This window comes from Poecile atricapillus, chromosome Z (assembly GCF_030490865.1).
Source record: "Poecile atricapillus isolate bPoeAtr1 chromosome Z, bPoeAtr1.hap1, whole genome shotgun sequence".
Taxonomy (NCBI): Eukaryota; Metazoa; Chordata; class Aves; order Passeriformes; family Paridae; genus Poecile; species Poecile atricapillus.
In genome coordinates, this window is record NC_081289.1 from 1521253 (window position 1) to 1542899 (window position 21647).

General features: G+C 51.0%; 1 protein-coding gene across 1 annotated transcript in view; it reads right to left on the reverse strand.

The window, feature by feature from the left end:
- Positions 1–210: 210 nt before the first annotated feature.
- Positions 211–21647, reverse strand: part of LOC131592668 (protein TASOR 2-like) — a 44243-nt gene continuing 22806 nt past the window's right edge. Inside the window, exons 14-24 of the mRNA XM_058864341.1 lie at positions 20432–21136; positions 17189–17401; positions 14950–15724; positions 12431–12965; positions 7411–10308; positions 6147–6266; positions 5040–5193; positions 3390–3495; positions 1617–1798; positions 1242–1359; positions 211–974 (exon numbers count right to left, since the gene is read on the reverse strand). Coding sequence (XP_058720324.1) covers positions 971–974; positions 1242–1359; positions 1617–1798; positions 3390–3495; positions 5040–5193; positions 6147–6266; positions 7411–10308; positions 12431–12965; positions 14950–15724; positions 17189–17401; positions 20432–21136 — 5810 coding nt within the window. The 3' untranslated portion in view covers positions 211–970. The remainder of the gene's footprint in view (positions 975–1241; positions 1360–1616; positions 1799–3389; positions 3496–5039; positions 5194–6146; positions 6267–7410; positions 10309–12430; positions 12966–14949; positions 15725–17188; positions 17402–20431; positions 21137–21647) is intronic.

A 21647-nucleotide genomic window follows, 5' to 3' on the forward strand; every position in this document is an offset into this window, starting at 1 on the left:
CCACAGGCTGATAGCATTCATGGGACGAAAGCATTCCATGGGACAATGGCATCCATGGGACGATGGCATCCATCATTTTCTCGCTCCTTGCCGATTCCCAACCTCCATCCCAGCTGGAAAACCCCCAGCCCTCCCTGTCCCTGTCGGAAAAGGCCGAGCGGGATCCCCTCTCCCAAAAGCAGAGCTCGGGGAAAATCCCATTTCTTTTTGGAGGTTTTATTAATCAAACTCTTTACAAAGTCATCCTGTACAGAACGGCCTCGCACTCTGGGATTTCAAAACAAAACTCCAAGGACGCCCCTGGCCCACGGAGCCGGCTCGGGATTGGGGCTCGGACGCGGATTTTCCCCGTAAGGAACAACTCCCGTTCCCCCATCCCGGCTTCCCGCTCCCTCCGAGGATTCCGCGGGCAGGAACTGGAACCGGGGGCAGCTGGAGCGTAGCGTGGGCCTGAACGGTAGCAGCAACGGTAGCAGTGTGGAAAACGGATTTCTGCTCCTTCCCAACCTCCAGGAAACTTTGGGAAAATCGACTTGAGGTGAATCTCAAGGGCACTGAAGGCCTGGAAGGTCTGCGGTGATTTCCGGGTGCCGTCAGAACCTTTTCCGTGGAGAGTGGATGGAGGGGAACGGATCCCAGAGGGTTTGTGCTCCCCGCCTTTAAATAACATTTATGTACAGAGCCAAAACAGATCCCCCAGCAGCGGCCAGGATCCACCGGGATGGGGATCCACTGGGATGGGGGTGGGGATCCACCAGGATGGGTGTGGGGATCCACCGGTGGTTGGGATCCACCGGGATGGGTGTGAGAATCCCCTGGATGGATGTCTGGGATCCACCAGGATGGGTGTCTGGGATCCACTGGGATGGCTGTGGATGTCCCCACAGGACTGGGATGCCCAAACCGGTGCCCCAGGGCCTGGGGAGGAGCCGTGTCCGTGGCTCTGCTCCGTGTCCGTGGCTCTGCTCCGTCACCTGGAACAGAGGCGGCGCCGGTCAGCGCCCGGATCCCTGCGGGCGGTGCAGCCTCCCCTGGGGCCTCCCCTGGAACCTCCCCAGAGCCTCCCCCGGAACCTCCCAGGAGTTTCCCCAGAGCCTCCCCTGGGCCAGGCCTGGAGTTTTTCCCATTTTCCAGCAGCGCCGAGCGCTGGCAGATCCCGCAATCCCCTGCTCTGTGCGGGATCCCAGCTCCCAGAGCTGCTCCCAACTCTCTGGGATCAATCCCAAGTTTTTCCCCCTTACCAGTAGCTCCTTCTGAAGGGAGCAGCCACTTTCTGCACCGTCCCCAGGAAGGTGTTGACGTCAGCCACCAGAATTCCTTTGCTTTCCAGGATTTCCCTGCTGCTGCCGCCGGGATTTTCTGTGAAGGGAGGAGGAGGAGGAGGAGCAGCTCCGTTAATCCAAACAAACGAGGCCGTTCCCAACCCCGTGGGAATTATCCCTAAATCCCACCACGGCTGCTCTGCACCCACGAGGCTCCAAAAACCGCTGGAATTCGCCAACCTCCAAAAACCCCTCGCAATTCCCGCGGGAACGGCCGGAAAACCGGGATCGTTTTATCCCTCCTCCGATTTCCCGGGCATTTCCAGAGCGGGGAATCTCGGGAATCGCCTTTACCTGTGAGATAGACGGCGAACCTGGCGCGGATGTGCCGCACCTGCAGCTCCAGCAGGCACTGGACGCGCCGCGATTCCGGAGCCGGCGCCGCGTCGCAGCCGTGGAAGGGCAGCGGCTCCAGCAGCTCCGCGCCGCGGCACCAACGCAGCAGCAGCTGCTTCCTGCGGCCGTCGGCGTCGGCCCTGCGGAGACACCGGCACGGGAGGGATCGGGATCGGGCTCCGGAAGGAGCAGGAATTTTGGGATCGGTCGCTCCGGGGGATTTTCCCGGCCTGGAGGGGATTTGTGAGGAGCAAAAGGGAAAAATTCCCCCTGGGCTCGTTGTGCCCGAGGGGTCCTTGGTGGTTCATTTTCATCTCGGGGCTGGGTTTGGGACTGGTGATGGGAGATGTGGGGTTTGGGATCTGTGGGGTTTGGGATTGGTGCTGGGTGATGTGGGGTTTGGGATTGGTGCTGGTTTTGGGATCGGTCCTGGGAGCTGTGGGGTTCTGGGATTGGTGCTGGGATTTGTGGGAGTTTGGGACTGGTGCCGGGATCTGTGAGGGTTTGGGATTGGTGCTGGTTTTGGGATTGGTGCTGGGAGCTCTGGGGTTTTTGGATCTGTGTGGTTTGGGATCGCTGCTGGTTTCGGAATTGTTGCTGGGATTTGTGGGGGTTTGGGATTGGTGCCGGGATCTGTGATGTTCTGGGATCTGTGGGGTTTTGGGATCTGTGGGGTTTTTGGATCTGTGGGGTTTTGGGACTGTGCTGGGAGCTGTGTGAGATCACTGCTGGTTTTGGGATTGTTGCTGGGAGCTGTGGGATTCTGGGATCTGTGGGGTTTTTGGATCTGTGGGGTTTTGGGATCTGTGAGGGTTTGGGATTGGTGCTGGTTTTGGGATTGGTGCCGAGATCTGTGGAGGTTTGGGATTGGTGCTGGGATCTGTGGGATTTGGGATTGGTGCTGGGAGCTGTTGGGTTTTTGGATCTGTGGGGTTTTGGGATTGGTGCTGGGAGCTGTGGGGTTTTGGGATCTGTGGGATTTGGGATTGGTGCTGGGATCTGTGGGGTTTTGGGATCTGTGGGGTTTTGGGATCTGTGGAGTTTTGGGATTTGGGATTTTTTGGGTGGCTCAGGGATGTTTGGCTGCTGCTTTGGCAGCGTTTGGAAAAGCCGAGGGTGGGACAGGCAGTGCCTCGATCCCGAGGGATATTCCAGAGCCTGGAATGGTACCCGGGATGGGAACCGGGAGGAGGAGGAGGAGGAGGAAGAGGAGGAGGAGGAGGAGGAGGAGGAGGAGGAGGAGGAAGAGGAGAAAGAGGAGGAGAAAGAGGAGAAAGAGGAGGAGGAAGAGGAGGAAGAGGAGGAAGAGGGGGCGTTGGGAGAGGCTGTGCCGATGGATTTTGGTTTTCCTGGGAATGGCCTGTGATGGGAAGCAGGGAATGAATCCCTTCCTTTTCCCAGCTTTTCCTTTCCAAGTATTTTTATCCCAGGCCGGAGCAGCCATTCCTGCTGGGAACTGGGGTGGGAATTCCAGCTCAGGGCTTCCCAAATTCCCAAATCCCGGATGTGATGGGAGGAAGAGCCCCAGGAAGGCTCCCCGAGCTCCCAGGGGAGCCGGGATGAGCTCTGGGAATTTGCTGCTGGAATTTTGGGAATGTGCAGCTCCTCCAGGGAAATCTCTGCCTCCCCAGGAGCCTCATCCAGGACAAAATTCCAGGCCTGGATGCTCTCCAGATCCCGAATCCCGCTGCTGCATCCCGAAAATCCCACGATCCCGGGCGCAGCCGTTACCTGAGGTCCCCTCGGAGTTTCCTGCTCTCCCCGTGGTGCAGGAGCCACTTCCAGCTCCCGCTCCGGTTGAGCTGCTCCAGCACCTTCACCACCCGCTGCAGCTGGCCTGGAACAGCGGAGCCGGAAAAGTGGGATACGGGGGGCAGGAAAAACGGGATACAGGGGCAGGAAAAGTGGGATACAGGGGCAGGAAAAGTGGGATACAGGGGCAGGAAAAACGGGACACAGGGGCAGGAAAAGTGGGATACAGGAGCAGAAAAGTGGAACACCACAGCAGGAAAAGTGGGATAGGGGGGCAGGAAAAGTGGGATACAGGGGCATGGAAAAGTGGGATACAGGAGCAGGAAAAGTGGGATACAGGAGCAGGAAAAGTGGGATACAGGGGCAGGAAAAGTGGGATACAGGGGCATGGAAAAGTGGGATACAGGAGCAGGAAAAGTGGGATACAGGAGCAGGAAAAACGGGATACGGGGGCAGGAAAAATGGGATAGAGGGGCAGGAAAAGTGGGATAAAGGAGCAGGAAAAGTGGGACACGGGCAGGAAGAGTGGGATACAGGGGCAGGAAAAACGGGATACAGGGGCAGGAAAAGTGGGATACAGGAGCAGGAAAAACGGGATACAGGGGCAGGAAAAACGGGATAGAGGGGCAGGAAAAGTGGGATACGGGGGCAGGAGAAGTGGGATACGGGAACAGGAAAAGTGGGATACGGGGGCAGGAAAAATGGGATACAGGGGCAGGGAAAGTGGGATACAGAGACACAGGAGCAGGGATAGATGGGGATATGGGTAGGGAAAAGTGGGAAGGGGTCACAGGAACAGGGAAAAGTGGGATACAGGGGCAGGAAAAGTGGGAAAGGGACACAGGAGCAGGGAAAAGTGGGACACAGAGGATCAGGGATAATGGGAAGGGGGACAGAGGAACAGGGAAAAGTGGGAACAGAGCAGGGATAGGTGGGAAAAGGACACAGGAGCAGGGATAGATGGGGATACGGGCAGGGAAAAGTGGGAAAGAGACACAGAACAGGGAAAAGTGGGAACAGAGCAGGGGAAAGTGGGAAAGGGACACAGGAAGGGGACACAGGAACAGGAAAAATGGGATACAGAGACACAGGAAGGGGACACAGGAACAGGGAAAAGTGGGAAAGGGACATAGAACAGGGAAAAGTGGGAAAGGGACACAGGAAGGGGACACAGGGCAGGGATAATGGGAAGGGGGCCCGGGGGGCTTTGTCCAGTCGAGCTCCGAGTCTCTCCAAGGATGGGATGGGGAAGCGGGATCCTGGATTTATTCCCTGATTCCCGAGTGCAGCTCGTCCCTGTCGCCCCCTGGGCCTCTCCTGGAAGAGCCGGCTCCCTTTTCCCTGTCCCTTCCCACTGAGGAGCCAAAGTTCTCCTTTTTCCACTGGATACCGGGAGGGAATTCCTGGGATTCCCAGAGGAGCTGTGGCTGCCCCTGGATCCCTGGAATGTCCATGGAATTGGGACAATCCTTAAGGCCTTTTCCAACCTCAACCATTCCGTGACTCTCCAGGCTGAACGAACATCCCGGGATGTTCCGGGATCCCAAAATTTGGGATCCAAACGTTGAGAGGGCAGGAATTACCCACTGGAAAAGAGCCAGGGTTTGGGAATGTGCCAGCGAGGCTCACCCAGGGTCACCCGTTCCAGCAGCTCCTCATCCGACACCACGAATCCTCCGGCCTGGAAAAGCTCCTGGAATGTGTCGGCCGCCACATCCTCGGGATCGTCCACGCCGGCGAAAACCACGCGGGGACAGCGCTTCAGCTCCAGCAGGCACGGCACCTGCCCGGAGTGTGGGAATAGCTCCTGAATCCCAAAAATCCCCCAAATCCCAAAAATCCCCCAAATCTGGGGAGCCCAGCCCAACACACAGCCCACACACGGCACCTGCCCACAGCGTTGGGAATAGATCCTCAATCCCAAAAATCCCCCAAATCCCAAAAATCCTCTGAATCCCAAAAATCCCCTAAATCCGGGGAGCCCAGCCCAACACACAGCCCACACACGGCACCTGCCCTCAGCGTTGGGAACAGCTCCTGAATCCCAAAAATCCCCAAATCCGGGGAGCCTGGCATGGCACCTGCCCGGGCCCGGAGTGTTGGGAACAACTCCTGAATCCCCCAAATCCCAAAAATCCCCCAAATCCCAAAAATCCCCCAAATCTGGGGAGTCCAGCCCAACACACACCCCACACACAGCACCTGCCCTCAGCGTTGGGAACAGCTCCTGAATCCCAAAAATCCCCAAATCCGGGGAGCCCAGCACGGCACCTGCCCTGGGCCCGGAGCATTGGGAACAGCTCCTGAGTCCCCCAAATCCCCAAAAATTCCCAAATCCCCAAAAATTCCCAAATCCCAAAAATCCCCCAAATCCAGGGAGCCCGGCCCACGCCCCGCACGCCCCGACCTTCCCAAACCCAAACCCCGGAGGCGTCGTGGGGGTGAAACGTTCCCCGGAATCGTCATTCCCAAGGGAATTCTTTGCGCTGGATTGCTCCCATTTTTTTGGGATGGGATGGGATGGGATGGAATGGGATCCATGGGATGGGAAGGGAAGGGAAGGGAAGGGAAGGGAAGGGAAGGGAAGGGAAGGGAAGGGAAGGGAAGGGAAGGGAAGGGAAGGGAAGGGAAGGGAAGGGAAGGGAAGGGAAGGGAAGGGAAGGGAAGGGAAGGGAAGGGAAGGGAAGGGAAGGGAAGGGAAGGGAAGGGAAGGGAAGGGAAGGGTGTGGGGCTCACGCTGTGGATGTGGGAGGAGATGTCCTCGTTCCTGACCACCACCAGCAGCTGCCGGCGGCGCCGGGTCCCGCCGAGCTCCCGCGGCTCCGCCCGCACCAAACCCTCGGCCTTCAGCACGGCCTGGAACACAGAGCGGGAGCTGGGATGGGAAAAGATTTCCTGGGAATAACGGAAAGGGAGGGCCCAGCCCAGGAGGGGTCTCAGAGCCAGCTGGAGGTGGCAGCTGGGGACAGCGATGGCCTCGGCCGGTTGGGATTCTCCAGCCGGAGAAGATCCTGGTGGGATCTTCTTGGGGAGGAATTCCTGGCTGGGATAGAATTCCCAGAGATTCTCGGGAGTGGGACAGGGGGAGGTGACCCCGCCCTTGGGGCTGGGATTGGATGATCCTTAAGGTCCTTCCCACCCAAACCATTCCGTGATTCTCCGGTGGCTCAATCCCAAGGATCCTGTCCATCCACAGAGCCTGAGATCCCAATTTCTGGTGTTGGGAGCTGAGGTGGCTCCCAGCTCCCAAACCATCCCGGTCGGCTTTCCCGAGGTTCCTGCCACCCTCAGCTCTCCCCTGGAGCTGCCCATCCCGACAAATCCTGATCCATCCCAACAAATCCTGATCCATCTTGATCTATCCTGATCCACCCTGACCCATCCCAATTCATCCCGACCAATCCTGACCCACCCCAATCCATTCCTGATCCATCCCCACCAATCCTGATCCAATTCTGATCCATCCCAAATCCATCTCGATCCATCCTGATCCATCCCAATCCATCCCAACTGATCCCAATCCATCGCAACCAATTCTGATCCATCCCAATCCATTCCTGATCCATCCCGACCAATCCTGATCCATCCCAACTGATCCTGATCCATCCTGATCCATCCTACTCCATCCCACGGATCCATTCTCATTCCACCCCACAGACCCCATCCCTGAATCCCATCCCATCTTATGGATCCCACCCCACAGATTCCATCTCACAGATCCCACACCCCGGATCCCATCCCATGGATCCGATCCTCCGGATCCCACCCCACAGATCCTATCCCATGGATCCCACCCCCCAGATCCTGCCCCACGGATCCCACCCCATGGATCCCACCCCCTCCCATCTCACCCCACAGATCCCATCCCCTGGAACCTGTCCCATGGATCCCATCCCATCCCATGGATCCCATCCCATGGATCCCATCCCATCCCACCCCATGGATCCCATCCCCCAGATCCCACCCCCCGGATCCCATCCCCCGGCAGGAGCAGCTCTACCTCCACCCTGCTGAAGAAGGGCTCCTCTCCGGTCTCCAGCAGGAAGAACATTCCGGGCTCTCGGCGGGCGGCCACGCGCCGCAGGTGCCAGCGCAGGGCCCCGTCCAGCTCCGCCACCGTCCCCCCGAGCTCCCCCATCCCCATCCGGCCCTTCCCGGCCTCCTCCCGCTCCGGGGGATCGGCCCGGGCCCCGTTCAGCAGCACCCTCTGGAATTGGGAATACTCCTCCAGGATCCCGGCGACGTCTCCGCGCGGCTCCGACGGGGCGCGCTCGTACCGCAGCTTCCCCAGGCGCGGGGCGGCCTTCCGGCATTCCCGGGAATCCCGGGATCTGCGGCTCCGGCAGCGCAGCCCGGCCGGCAGCGGGATCGTCACCCGCAAGGGGCTCCGGCTGCGCGGGGAGGGTGGGACGGAGCCGCTCCGAGCCGGGAATTCCGCCGGGAAAACGCTTTTGGAGGTAGAGAAGGGAGGTTTGACGTTCCTTAGGATTTCCTTTAGCTTATAATGGAAGCGGAGACATTCCATGTCCAACGTGCTCTGCGTGATCCCCTCGGAGCCCCTCCAGGTGCCCAGCAGGGACCGCGCCAGGTGGGATTCCCGGGAACGGCGGCCGCGCCTTTCGGGATGTCGGAATTTTTCCGTCCTCTCCCGGCACTGCCCGGCCAGGGGATCCCAGGGGATCTCCCAGTGCTGCTCCGTGTGGCTCCCGGGGGAGCTGTCCCGGGTAGTCCTGGATCCTGCAGCATCCGTGGATCTCAGGGTGCAGGAATTCCCGCTGGGAATCGGGGAGCGAGAATCCCCCTCCCAATATTCCCGGTCTGAGTCACCGAAGGAATTTTCCGATGGATCTCCGAAGGCCGAGCCCTCGTCAGCGTCTTGGCTCGGGAGCTGCTCTTCCCTCGGGAGCCCATCCGAAAAATCCTCGGCCTCGCTGAATTCCAGGTTTTCCCCGGGAACGTCCCCGTGCTCGTCCCACGGCGACGCCGGGATGGGAGAAGCGGGAATTTCTCCCTCTCCCGCCTCGGCACAGTCGGGATCGGGGAACGCCGGGGATCCCTCGGGGTTGTGCTCGCACGAGTCCCAGGGCTCGGGCTGGGGACATTCCCAGGCTGGGAAAGGCTCGGGACTGGGAATTCCGTCTCCTTCGGGATCCTGGGGCGGGAAGGGCTCCTCCCCATCCCGGCTCCCGGGGCTGCCGCGGCTCCCGGAGCACCGGGCGCTGTCCGGAGTCCCAGGGAGATCCTCAGGGAACGGCGATCCCGGCTCTGCGGCCTCGTCCCACGGAGGAGACGGAGGCGCCGATCCCGGCTCGGCGGGGGAACGCGGATCCGGGAAATTCTCGGGTTCCCGGGAGCGGCCGGGATCCAAGGATCCATCCGGGCTCCAGGCGGCCACGCTGACCTGCACGGCTCCTCCATCCCGGCACGGCTTCCAGAGGCGGCACAGCACCGACTGGCGCCGGCCGGGCGCCGCGGCAGCACCAGAGCCTCCGGCAGCGGGAGAAACGGGAGCGGCGTCTCCGGAGGGGCTCGGGAAGCTCCGATGCTGCCTGGGGAGCTCCGAGACCCCCAGGGAGGAGGAGGAGGAGGAGGAGGAGGAGGAGGAGGAAGGCTCCCATTCCAGGTGCTGATGGTGGACAGGGATCTCTGGCTCCGTCTCCGCGCTCCCGCCGTCATTCCCGTCATTCCCGGGGGAATTCTCCGTCCCAAGGAACGCGTCCTCGCCGTGCCCAGCCCGGCACTCATCCTCCATGTCCGGGTAGTCCAAGGGGGATTCCCGGCCGTGCCCGGATCCCATGGGATCTTCCAGCTCCTCCGCACCGCCCGCAGCGGGGCTCCCACTCCCGCCGGACCCCTCGGCATCCCGGGAATCCAGGTCGGGATCGGCGCCGTCCTCGCAGAGCCTCAGGAAGCGGCCGCTCCCTCCCGGCGGATCCTCCGGAGCGGCCCAGGGATCCACGGATCCGTCGGGAGAGGTCAGGCAGATGGAGCTGGAGTCAGGGGACAGGGCCGTTCCCTGCCCGCGGGGCGACTCCGCGCTCCCGGCGCGTTCCCACCTTTCTCCGGAGGGAGAATCCCAGTTTTCCCGCCGGGAGCCGTTCCCGAGCGCGTCCGCGGCAGCTCCGGGGCTCTCGGAGCCGCTGTTGGGCGGATCCCCGCGGGCAGGGCTGGTCCCGGGGGGTGACCCCGGCCCGCCCGATCCCATCCCATCCCAATCCGAACCCGGCGTGGCCGGAGCGTCCCAGGGATCCGGGAGCTCGTCCCGGTTCGGCTCCGTCTCCTCCGGGAACGCTCCGGGGTCGTTCCCGGCCCCGTCGGGACAGGGCGATGCCGGGGAGGTGGGGCTGGGCACGGGATCCTCTTCAGGAAGGTCCAACTCCCCCGGAGCCGCCGAATTCCCTGGATTCCGCTCGCATTCCATCTCGGCATCGCTGCTCTCTGACAGCACCAAATCCACAGGGCCCAGGAAGGAGCTCTCATCCTCCAGCTCTTCCTTCTCCTCCTCCTCCTCCTCCCTCTCCTCTTTTTCCGAGTGCTCCGAAGGCTCCTGGGATTCCTCCCCTTCCTCAGCGGCTCCCCCGGGCTCGGCACTTCCAGGATTCGCTTCCAAGGGCACGGAATCACAGGGAGCCTGCGGATCATCCTCAACTTCCAGGGAATCTCCGGAATCTCCCGTTCCTTCCTCATCCTCGGGAGGGCCGGGGCCGCTCCCTGAGCCGCCTTCTCCTTCCCGCTGGTTTTCCTGCTCTTCCCGGTTTTCCTGAGGTGAGCGGGGGGTTGTCCATGTGCTGGAATTCGGGGTTTGGATCCCAGGGTTTTCCGGGCTCGGAGTATCCCGGGATTTGCTGGGAGAGCGGAGACCCTGGGAAGGGCTGAGGGTGTCCGTGAGCGGCTCCTCCTGGAACACAATCCAGAGGTAAATCCTCCCAGGAAAAGGAACCACTGGAATATTTGCTTCCTTTGTGCAGAGCAAATCCTGCTCCTCCAAAGGGAAAATCCTGCTCTTATAGGAGAAAATTCCTGCTCTTTTCCAAGGGGAAAATCCTGCTCCTCCAAGGGGAAAATCCTGCTCCTCCAAGGGGAAAATTCCTGCTCTTTTCCACGGGGAAAATCCTGCTCCTCCAAGGGGAAAATCCTGCTCCTATAGGAGAAAATTCCTGCTCTTTTCCAAGGACAAAATTCCTGCTCTTTTCCAAGGGGAAAATCCTGCTCCTCCAAGGGGAAAATTCCTGCTTTTTTTCCAAGGGGAAAATCCTGCTCCTTTCCAAGGAAAAAATTCCTGCTCTTTTCCAAGAGAAAAATCCTGCTCCTCCAAGGGGAAAATCCTGCTCCTATAGGAGAAAATTCCTGCTCTTTTCCAAGGGGAAAATTCCTGCTCCTCCAAAGGGAAAATACCTGCTCCTACAGGACAAAATTCCTGCTCTTTTCCACGAAGAAAATCCTGCTCCTCCAAGGGGAAAATTCCTGCTCTTTTCCAAGGGGAAAATTCCTGCTCCTATAGGAGAAAATTCCTGCTCTTTTCCAAGGGGAAAATTCCTGCTCCTCCAAAGGGAAAATTCCTGCTCCTACAGGACAAAATTCCTGCTCTTTTCCACGAAGAAAATCCTGCTCCTCCAAGGGGAAAATTCCTGCTCTTTTCGAAGGAGAAAATTCCTGCTCCTCCAAGGGGAAAATTCCTGCTCCTATAGGAAAAAATTTCTGCTCTTTTCCAAGGAGAAAATTCCTGCTTTTTTTCCAAGGGGAAAATCCTGCTCCTCCAAAGGGAAAATTCCTGCTCCTACAGGACAAAATTCCTGCTCTTTTCCACAAAGAAAATCCTGCTCCTCCAAGGGGAAAATTCCTGCTCTTTTCAAAGGAGAAAATCCCTGCTCTTTTCCAAGATGAAAATTCCTGCTCTTTTCCAAGATGAAAATTCCTGCTCTTTTCCAAGGGGAAAATCCTGCTCCTCCAAGGAGAAAATTCCTACTTTTTTTCCAAGGGGAAAATCCTGCTCTTTTAGAAGGAAAATTCCTGATCTTTTAAGAAGAAAATCCTGCTCCTCCAAGGCGAAAATCCTGCTTCTTTAGGAGAAAATTCCAGCTCTTCTAGGAGAAAATTCCTGCTCTTTTCCAAGAAGAAAATCCTACTCTTTTCTAAGGAGAAAAATCCTGCTCTTTTAAGAGAAAATTCCAGGTTTTTCCCAAGGGGAAAATCCTGTTATTTTAAGAAGAAAATCCTGCTTCTATAAGGAGAAAAATCCTGCTCTTAGGAGGAAAATTCCTGCTCTTTTAGAAAGAAAATTCCTGCTCTTTTCCAAGAGGAAAATCCTGTTCTTTTAAGAGGAAAACTCTGTTCTTTTAGAAGGAAAATCCGGCTCTTTTAAGAAGAAAATCCCATTTCTCTAAGGGGAAAATCCTGCTTCTTTAGGAGAAAATTCCTGCTCTTTTAGGAGAAAATTCCTGCTCTTTTCCAAGAGGAAAATCCTGTCCTTTTAACAGGGATTTTTTCAGACAATTTTAGGGATTTTTTTTAAAATTTATTTGCTGGGGGGACTTTTTTGGGATTTTTTTTCTTCTTTTCCAAGAGGAAAATCCTGCTCCTTTAGGAGTAAAACCCCGTCCGTTTAAGAGGCGTTTTTGGGGATTTTTTTGGATTCTTTTGGGATTTTGGGGGTATTTTTTTTTTATTTTGGGGGGGGATTTTTTGGGGGGATTTTGCGTAATTTTTTTGGGATATTTTTGGGATTTTTGGGGGGGATTTTTTTTCTTTTTTTCCAAGAGCAAAATCCTGCTCCTTTAGAAGTAAAATCCTGTTCTTTTAAGAGGGATTTTTGAGGATTTTTTTGGGATTATTTTTGGATTCTTTTGGGATTTTTTTTTTTTTATTTTTTTGGATTTTTTGGGGCTTTTTCGTCATTTTTTCGGGATCTTTTTGGGATCTTTTTGGGATTTTTGGGGGATTTTTTTCCTTCTTTTCCAAGAGGAAAATCCTGCTCCTTTAGGATGAAATTCCCATTCCCAGGATCCCCCAGCCGGCCTCACCTCGCTGACGCCCGAGACGTCGTGCGCGCTCTCCTCGGGAACGGCCTCCGGCTCCCTGTCTGCCATATCCAGGTTTTCCCTGGAATTCTCCTGGAGGGAAAGGCCCTCGGCACAGCTGGTGGAGGAAGGCTCCTCCTCCTCCTCCTCCTCCTCCCCGTGGGGCAGCTCCGAGGATGAGGACACCGTGCTGTCCACGGCTCCGGCCGCTCCGTCCGCGTCCGTCTGGGAATCTGCCGGGATCCTCTCCGGCTGGGAAGGGATTTTGGGATCCAGGGAGCTGCTGGGAATCTGGTCGGGATCGGAGCCGGAATCCGCCGGCCGCGTCTCGAAGCCGAAGCAATCCTGGCTGTCGTCGCTGAGCTCCGGGAAACGGCCGGAGCTGCTGATGGAGACGAATTTCCTGGGATTGCTGTGCTCCACCACTTTCCTGGAGCTGCTCAGGAGCTTGCTGGGTTTCCTGTAGAACAGAGCCACCCACATGTGCAGGATCAGCTTCATCCCTTCCACGTCGTCGGGAATTTCGGGATTCCAGGGCCTGGGAAGGGAAAGGAAGAGAGGCTGAGGCGTCTTCGTCACCCTCCTCCTCCTCCTCCATCCGGATCCCGGGAATTCGGCGCGGTTGGGATTCGCCCCCGGGAATTCAGCCCTGGATTCCCGCAGGGTTCAGCCCCCGGGGTGGTTCCCTGCAGATTCCGGCTGTTTTTTTGGGAATAAATGGAAAATGAGGAGATGCCGGCTCCGAAGGAGGGATCGGGGTCATGGCTTCAGGTGCTGTGGAGCCACGGGAATCGCGGAATCCTGGAATGCTTCGGTTGGGAATGACCTCAGAGCCCAGCCAGGGCAACCCCTGCCATGATCCAGGGATTCCAGGGGCTCTGGGAATTCCATTCCAGCCGGGAATTCCTTCCTAAATCCCACCCCAAAATCCTCTTTTCCAATCTGGAGCCATTCCCTGGCTCCTGCCCCTCCAGGCCTTTCCCAAATTCCGGCTCTCCCGGAGCCCCTCCAGGCCCTGGAATGTGCTGGAAGCTCTCCCTGGATCCTTCCCTTCTCCAGGAGAACATTCCCAGCTCTCCCAGCCTGGCTCCAGAGCCTGACATTGGATCCATCTCCTCTCCAAGGAATTGATGGACCCGGGGGCTTCCCTTGCAATCTCAGGAAGCCACCAAGGCTCTCCCTTCCCTTTCCCTCTCTTTCCCATCCCCATTTCCCAGAAAAATCCCTCCAGATGGATTCGGAGCCTCCCAAATCCCAGAATCCCGGAATGCTTTGGGATGGGATCCAGGGACCTTCAATCCCATCCCATTCCAATCCCACCATCCCAGGCTGCTCCAACCCTTCCTTGGCCATTCCCGGGATCCAGGGGCAGCCACAGCTGCTCTGGGAATTCCCAAATCCCACCCAGCTCTGCAGGGTGAGACCAGAGAGGGGCAGAATTCCCACTTTTCCCACCGGGATGGATTTCTGGATGCACCCCACCAGGCCGGACCACACCCACCCCTCCCACAAAATCCTCCCATTTTTCCAAGGGAAAAAAAAAAACCCCACACCAAGTTTGGTTTTTGTTGCTTTCCAGGTTTTTTTTCTCCAGGAAAACAACGGGATCCGAGCACGGATAATCCCATTCCTGAAACCGTTCCAGTCCCGGAATCATCCCATCCCCAAAATCATTCCCGAAATCATTCCTGGAACATTCCCATTCCAAAACATTCCCATTCCCAAAACCATTCCTGAACCCATCCTATTTCTGAAACCATTCTATTCCTGAAACCATCCCATTCCTGGAACATTCCCATTCCCTAAACCATTCCCAAAACCATCCCATCCCAAAATCATCCCATTCCCTAAACCATTCCTGAAGCCATCCCATTCCCAAAACCATCCTATTCCTGAAACCAACCCATTCCCAAAACCATTCCTGAATCCATCCCATTCCAAAACCATCCCATTCCCAAACCCATCCCATTCCCAAAACCATTCCCAAAACCATTCCCGAACCCATCCCATTCCCGAAACCATCCCAAACCCATCCCATTCCTGAAACCATTCCCAAAACCATTCCTGAAAGCATCCCAATCCGAAAACCATCCCATTCCAAAACCATCCCATTCCCAAACCCATCCCATTCCCAAAACCATTCCCAAAACCATTCCCGAAACCATCACATTCCCAAAATGATTCAATTCCCAAAACCATCCCATTACTGAAACCATTCCCAAAACCATTCCCGAAACCATCACATTCCCAAACCCATCCTATTCCCAGAACATTCCCATTCCCAAAACCATCCCATTCCCAAACCCATCCCATTCCCAGAACATTCCCATTCCCAAACTCATCCCATTCCCAAACCCATCCCATTCCCAGAACATTCCCATTCCCAAACCAACCCCATTCCCAAACCCATCCCATTCCATCCCATTCCCAAACCCATCCCATTCCATCCTATTCCCAAACCCATCCCATTCCATCCCATTCCCATCCCATCCCATTCCCGGATCGTTCCGAGCCCGCCTTACCCGTGCAGGGCTCGGATGACGGTTTTTTCCAGGGAATCGTTGGTGTAGCGGCTGTCCAGCTGGAACAGATATTCCTCCTCCCAGCGGAACGTGATCCGCAGGGAATTCCCGCTCACCTTCACCGTGTGCCTCTTGGAAAAATCCTCCTTTTTCCCGGGAAAACCGGGAGGCTCCGAGGCTCCGCTCCGCTGGTGCCGGAACGGCAGCACCTTCCCCACCAAAGGAGCCGCCGAGGAATTCCTGGAGCCGCTCTTGGAAGGAGCCACGAGGTCGGGATGGGAATTCCCTTTGGAATTCCCGGTTTTTTTGGGATCGTCCGGCATCGGGGAGGCGTAGGAATGCTCGGCTGAGATGATGGAGCGCGTGTCCAGCTCGGAGCTTTGGGATTCTTCCCGCGATTCTTCCCGGGATTCTTCCCGGGATTCGGGATTCCCGCTCGACATTCCCAAGGTTTCCTCGGCGGGAGGAGATTCCGGGATGTCGGGATGGGATTTTTCCGGAAGGTTCCGGCTCGGGGAGGATTTTCCGCTCTGTTTTTCCGCCCTGTGGTATTTGTGGTCGGAAGTGGGGAACGGGGGCCGGGAATTCCCGGAATCCTCGGGAAGAAAAGCGGGAATGCAGGAGCTCAGGGCCAGCTCGGCCAGCAGGTTCAGGGCGTGGGATTCGCACTGGGAATCGGGAAGGGAAAAGTCGGGAATGGCGGAGGGATAAAGGGAATTTCTCGGGATGGCGGCTCCGGAGGATCGGGATTGGCTCGAGGGAGGATCCGCCCGGCCTGAGGGAGGAAAAGGAGGGAAAAAAGGAGATGAAAGAGGAGAAAAATTTACTGGGAAGAGGAAAAAAAATGGGATTTTGAATGGGGAAAAATCCATGGAAAAGGGGAAAAATTGATTTAAAATGGGGAAAAATCAATTTAAAACGGGGAAAATGAGATTTGAAATGGGAAAAAATAAAAACTCGGGGATTCTTACAGCCCAAATTGCTTTTTTTGGGAATTCTGGGACTTTTTTTGGGGAATTCTTTTGGGGAATTTTTTTGGGAATTCTTTTGGCAATTTTATGACTTTTTTGGGAATTCTGGTACTTTTTTGGGGGGGACTTTTGTGACTTTTTTTTGAATTCTGGAACTTTTTGGGGGTAATTCTGGGGCTTTTTATGGAAATTTTGTGACTTTTCTGGGAATTCTGGAGCTTTTTTTGGGGAATTCTTTTGGGAATTCTTGGACTTTTTTCGGAATTCTGGAACTTTTTTGGGGAATTCTGGGTTCTTTTTTTGGGACTGCTGTGACTTTTTTTTTAATTTTGGGGCTTTTATTTTTAGAAATTCTGGAACTTTTTTTTGGGAATTCTTTTGGGGAATTTTTTTGGGATTTCTGTGACTTTTTTTGGAATTCTGGGGCTTTTTTGGGAATTCTGGGGAATTTTTTGGGGGAATTTTATGACTTTTTTGGGAATTCTGCTACTTTGGGGGACTTTTGTGACCTTTTTTTGGAATTCTGGGGCTTTTTTTTGGGAATTCCGGAACTTTTTGAGGGGAATTCTGAAACTTTTTTGGGGACTTTATTTTGGAATTCTTTTGGGGAATTTTTTGGGAATTCTTTTGGGAATTTTATGACTTTTTTTGGGAATTAAGAAACTTTTTTGGGGAATTCTGGGACTTTTCTGGGGAATTCTGTTGGGGATTTTTTTGGGGAATTCTTTTGGGGAATTATTTTCGGACTTCTGGAATTTTTGGGGGGAATTCTGGGTTCTTTCTTTTGAACTTTTGTGACTTTTTTTGAAATTTTGGGGCTTCTTTTTTTTTGAAATTCTGGAACATTTTTTTGAGAATTCTGGGAAATTTTTTGGGAATTTTTTGGGGGAATTTTTTGGGAATTCTTTTGGGAATTTTATGTCTTTTTTTGGAAATTCTGGGACTTTTTTGGGGATTTTTTTGGGGGAATTTTTTTTGGATCTCTTTTGGGGAATTCTTTTGGGAATTTTGTGACTTTTTTTGGAATTCTGGGACTTTTTTTGGGAATTCAGAAACTTTTCTTGGGGACTTTTCCGACTTTTTCTGGGAATTCTGGAACTTTTTTTTTTGGAATTTAAGGCTCAATTAATCCATCATCAATAAATCACAGATCCAATTCCAATTCTCCGGGAATTCTGCCATTTTCCCATCCAGGGATTTCACCAGAACCACAAATCCCGAGGGCAATTCCACAGGAATTCCTTTCCCAACGGGAAAATCTCTCTCACCGTTCTCTTCCCGCTGTTTTTCCGGACTTTTCGACGCGGATTTTTCCGGATTTTTCTGCGTTTTGCTTTTTCCCGCCTTGGCGCCGCCCTCCGGAATCTTCTTCGGCTCCGGGATTTTTTCCAGAGTTTTTGGCCTCTTGGATTCCAGGCCGGGAGCGTCGGGAGCGGAATTTCCGTCCTTGTGGACGATTTCGGCCGCCAGCACCTCCGCGCCTGCCCGGGGAAAAGCGGGAATTGGATTGGGGAATTCCCGGGATTCCAAATGAATCGGGAAGAAGGATGGATGGAGGGAAAAGTGGGATTTTGGGGGAGTTTTTTGGATTTTTTGGAGATTAATTTTTGGGATTTTTTTTAAATTTTTTTGGAATTTTTTTGGATGTTTTGGGGGAATTATTTTAGGATTTTTTTCCAAAATATTTTTTGGGATTTCTTTGGGGAATTTTTCTGGATTTTTTCTGGATTTTTTTTTTTTTATTTTTATTTTTTTGTGGGATTTTTTTTTTTAAATTCTTTTGGGATTCTTTTCAGGATTTTTTGGGGAATTTTTGGGGGATTTTGGGGGATTTTTTCACTATTTTTTCATGATTATTTTTGGATTTTGGGGGGAAATTTTTTGGGATTTTTTCTGGATTTTTGGGGGTTTTTTTGGGATTTTTTGGGATTTTTGGGGCTTTTTTCCTGGGATTTTTTCAGGGTTTTTTTGGATTTTTGGGGGGATTTTTCAACATTTTTATGCGGCATTTTTTGGGAGAGATTTTTTCTGGATTTTTTTGAGGATTTTTTTGAGATTTTTTTTAGGATTTTTTTGGGAATTATTTTAGGATTTTTGGGGGAATTTTTGTGATTTTTTTCAGGATATTTGGGGGAATTTTTTTAAATTTTTTTTGGAATATTTTTTTGGTTTTCAGGGTTTTTTCAGGATTTTTTTCATGTTTATTTTGGGATTATTTTGGGAATTTTCGGGATTTTTTCAGGATTTTTGTGGGGGTTTTTTGGTGGATTTTTGTGGGATTTTTTTAGGATTTTTTCAGGGATTTGTTTTGTTTTGTTTTTTTCCGGATTTTTGGGGATTTTTTCAGGATTTTTTCGGGACTTTTTTCCTTGGAGAGAAGATTTTTTTTTAATTATTTTTGGGGGTTTTTTCGGAATTTTGGGGGGATTTTTAGGGGATTTTTAAAAAATTTTTCTTTTATTTTGGGGGAATTTTGGGGAGATTTTTTTTGGAATTTTTTCAGGATTTTGGGGGTATTTTTGTGGGATTTATTTAGAATTTTTGGGGGGATTATTTTTTTTATTTTTTGGTGATTTTTTTTTTAATTTTTGGGGATTTTTTAGTGATTTTTGGGGGGATTTTTTGGGTTTTTTTTTTTTTTTTTCCTGGATTTTTGGGGATTTTATTGGGGGATTTTTTGGGAGGGATTTTTTGGGGAATTTTTTTTTTAATTTTTTCATGATTTTTTGTGGGGTTTTTTGGGAGGATTTTCTTGGTGATTTTTTTTTTTTATTTTCCGGGATTTTTGGGGGGATTTTTGGGAGCTTTTTTTTGTTGATTTTTTTCAGATTTTTGGGGGGATTTTTTGGGGATTTTTTTAAATTTTTTTTTTATTTTGGGGGAATTTTTGGGGGATTTTTTTTTAAATTTTTTCAGGATTTTGGGAGGATTTTTGTGGGATTTTTTTAGGATTTTTGGGGGGATTTTTTTATTATTATTATTTTGGATTTTTTGCTGATTTTTTTTTAATTTTTGGGGATTTTTTAGTGATTTTTTGGGGGATTTTTTTGGGGTTTTTTTTTTCTGGATTTTTGTGGACTTTATTGGGGGATTTTTTGGGAGTGATTTTTGGGGAATTTTTTGGGGAATTTTTCATGATATTTTGTGGGGTTTTTTGGGTGGATTTTCTTGGTGATTTTTTTTTTATTTTTGGGGATTTTTTGGGGGATTTTTGGGAGATTTTTTTTGTTGATTTTTTCAGATTTTTGGGGGGATTTTATGGGGATTTTTTAAATTATTTTTTGGGGGGGGGGATTTTTTTTTAATTTTTTCAGGATTTTGGGGGGATTTTTGTGGGATTTTTTTAGGATTTCTGGGGGGATTTTTTTATTATTATTATTTTGGATTTTTTTGTGATTTTTTTTTTAATTTTTGGGGATTTTTATCGGATTTTTGGGGGATGTTTTTAATTTTTTTTTATTTTGGGGGGAATTTTTTGGGGATTTTTTAAAAATTTTTCTTTTATTTTGGGGGGATTTTTTTTGGAATTTTTTCAGGGTTCTGGGGGGATTTTTGTGGAATTTTTTTGGGATTTTTGTGGGGATTTTTTTAAATTATTTTTTTGGATTTTTTGGTGATTTTTTTTTAATTTTTGGGAATTTTTTGTGATTTTTTGGGGGATTTTTTGGGGGGACTTTTTAGGGAGATTTTTTTTGGGATTGTTTTGGAATTTTTCAGGATTTTTTCAGGATTTTTTGTGGGGCTTTTCTGGTGGATTTTTTTGGTGATTTTTTTTATTTTTGGGGATTTTTTCGGATTTTTTTGGGGATTTTTTGGGGATTTTTTTAAAATATTTTATTTTATTTTGGCGGGATTTTGGGGGGATTTTTTTTTAATTTTTCAGGATTTTGGGGGGATTTTTGGGGGATTTTTTTATTATTATTATTTTCGATTTTTGGTGATTTTTTTTTTAATTTTTGGTGATTTTTTCGTGGTTTTTGGGGGGGATTTTTTTTTTATTTTTAAAATATTTTTTCATTTTGGGGTTTTTTTTTATTTTTTCAGGATTTTGGGGGGTTTTTTTTAGGATTTTTGCGAAGATTTTTTTATTACTAGTTTTTTGGATTTTTTGGTGATTTTTTTTGATTTTTGGGGTGATTTTTTAAAAATTTTTTTTTAATTTTTTTTTATTTTGGGGGGATTTTTTGGGATTTTTTTAAATATTTTTTTTATTTTGGGGGGATTTTTGGGGAATTTTTTTGGAATTTTTTCAGGATTTTTTTGAGATTTTTTTGAGATTTTTTTGGAATTTTTCCAGGATTTTCCCAGGATTTCTTTCGGGATCCAGATCCCTTCCCAACATCCCACTTTAACCATGAACACCCAACCTCAAAAGGATGAACAACCCCAATTCCCAACCATTTTCCCTGGGATAATTCCCAACATTTCCTTGGATCTCCCGGACCTTTCCCAGCCCATCCCAAAGATCCAGAGCCGCGGGAAGGATCCGATCCCGTTTTTCCAGCTCTCACCTCTTTTCCTTCCATGGGGCAGCTTCAGATTGGCCAATTTCAGCATGGGCTGCCCGGAATTCCGCCCCGATCCCGATTTTTTGGGAAAAGAGGAAGCGCCGGATTTTTTCTTTGCCGCCTCCTCGCTCCCGCCGTCGTTTTTCCCGGGAATCCGCGTCTTCCTGAGGATCCGGCTGGATTTCCTCCTGTTCTCCCTGCCCCAGGGTTTGGTGGGAGAGGTGAAACTCTTGGAGAATCCATCCGGAGGCGTCGAGGGATTCCCGGAGTCGGATCCCGAATTCCCGCTCAGACATTCCAAGGCCGCCGCTATTCCCAGGGCGTATCCGTCGGGATCGGAGAGGTACCGGCACAGCTGGGCCAGGGAACGCTCCGAGATTTTCTGGGAAGAGGCAGCGCCTTCATCCCGGGACGAGGAAGAAGGATCGGGAACGGGCTGGGAACTTTCCTGGAGTTTGGAATTTTCCTGGAGTTTGGAGTTTTCCTGGAGTTTGGAATATTCCTGGAGGTGCTCCTGGATCCAGGAGCCGTTTCGGGATGGAATTCCGGAGGAATCTCCGGAGGAATCATCGGCCGCTTTCCGCAGGGCGTAGCGGAGGCCGGGGAGGACGGAGGAGATTTTTAGGGAGAAGTCGCTCCTGGCGCCGCCTTCCCTCGGATCCGTCGGATCCTTTGGATCCTCTGGATCCGCTGGATCCCGCTTTTCAACTGGGAAAGGGAAATAAAAACTCGTTTTTATCCAGGGAGGAAAGGATGGGATGGAATTCCCGAAAAATGGAATTAAATTAAATTTTAAATTTAAAAAAAAAAATTAAATTAAATAAAATTGAATTAAATTGAATTAAATTAAATTTTAAATTAAAAAAAGGAATTGGATTAAATAAAATTGAATTAAATTGAATTAAATTTAAAATTTAAATTAATTAAATTGAAGTAAATTTTAAATTAAATTATACTTTAAATTAAGTTAAATTAGATTAAAATACATTAAATTAAAATAAATTACAACAAATTTTAAATTAAATTAAATTTTAGATTGAGTTAAATTAAATTTTAAATTCAATTAAATTAAAATAATTTGAATTAAATTGAATTAAATTGAAATAAATTGAATTAAATTTTAAATTGAATTAAATTTAATTTTAAATTGAAATAAATTTTAAGTTATACTAAATTAAATTGAATTTAAATTAATTAAATTAAACTACATTAAATTTTA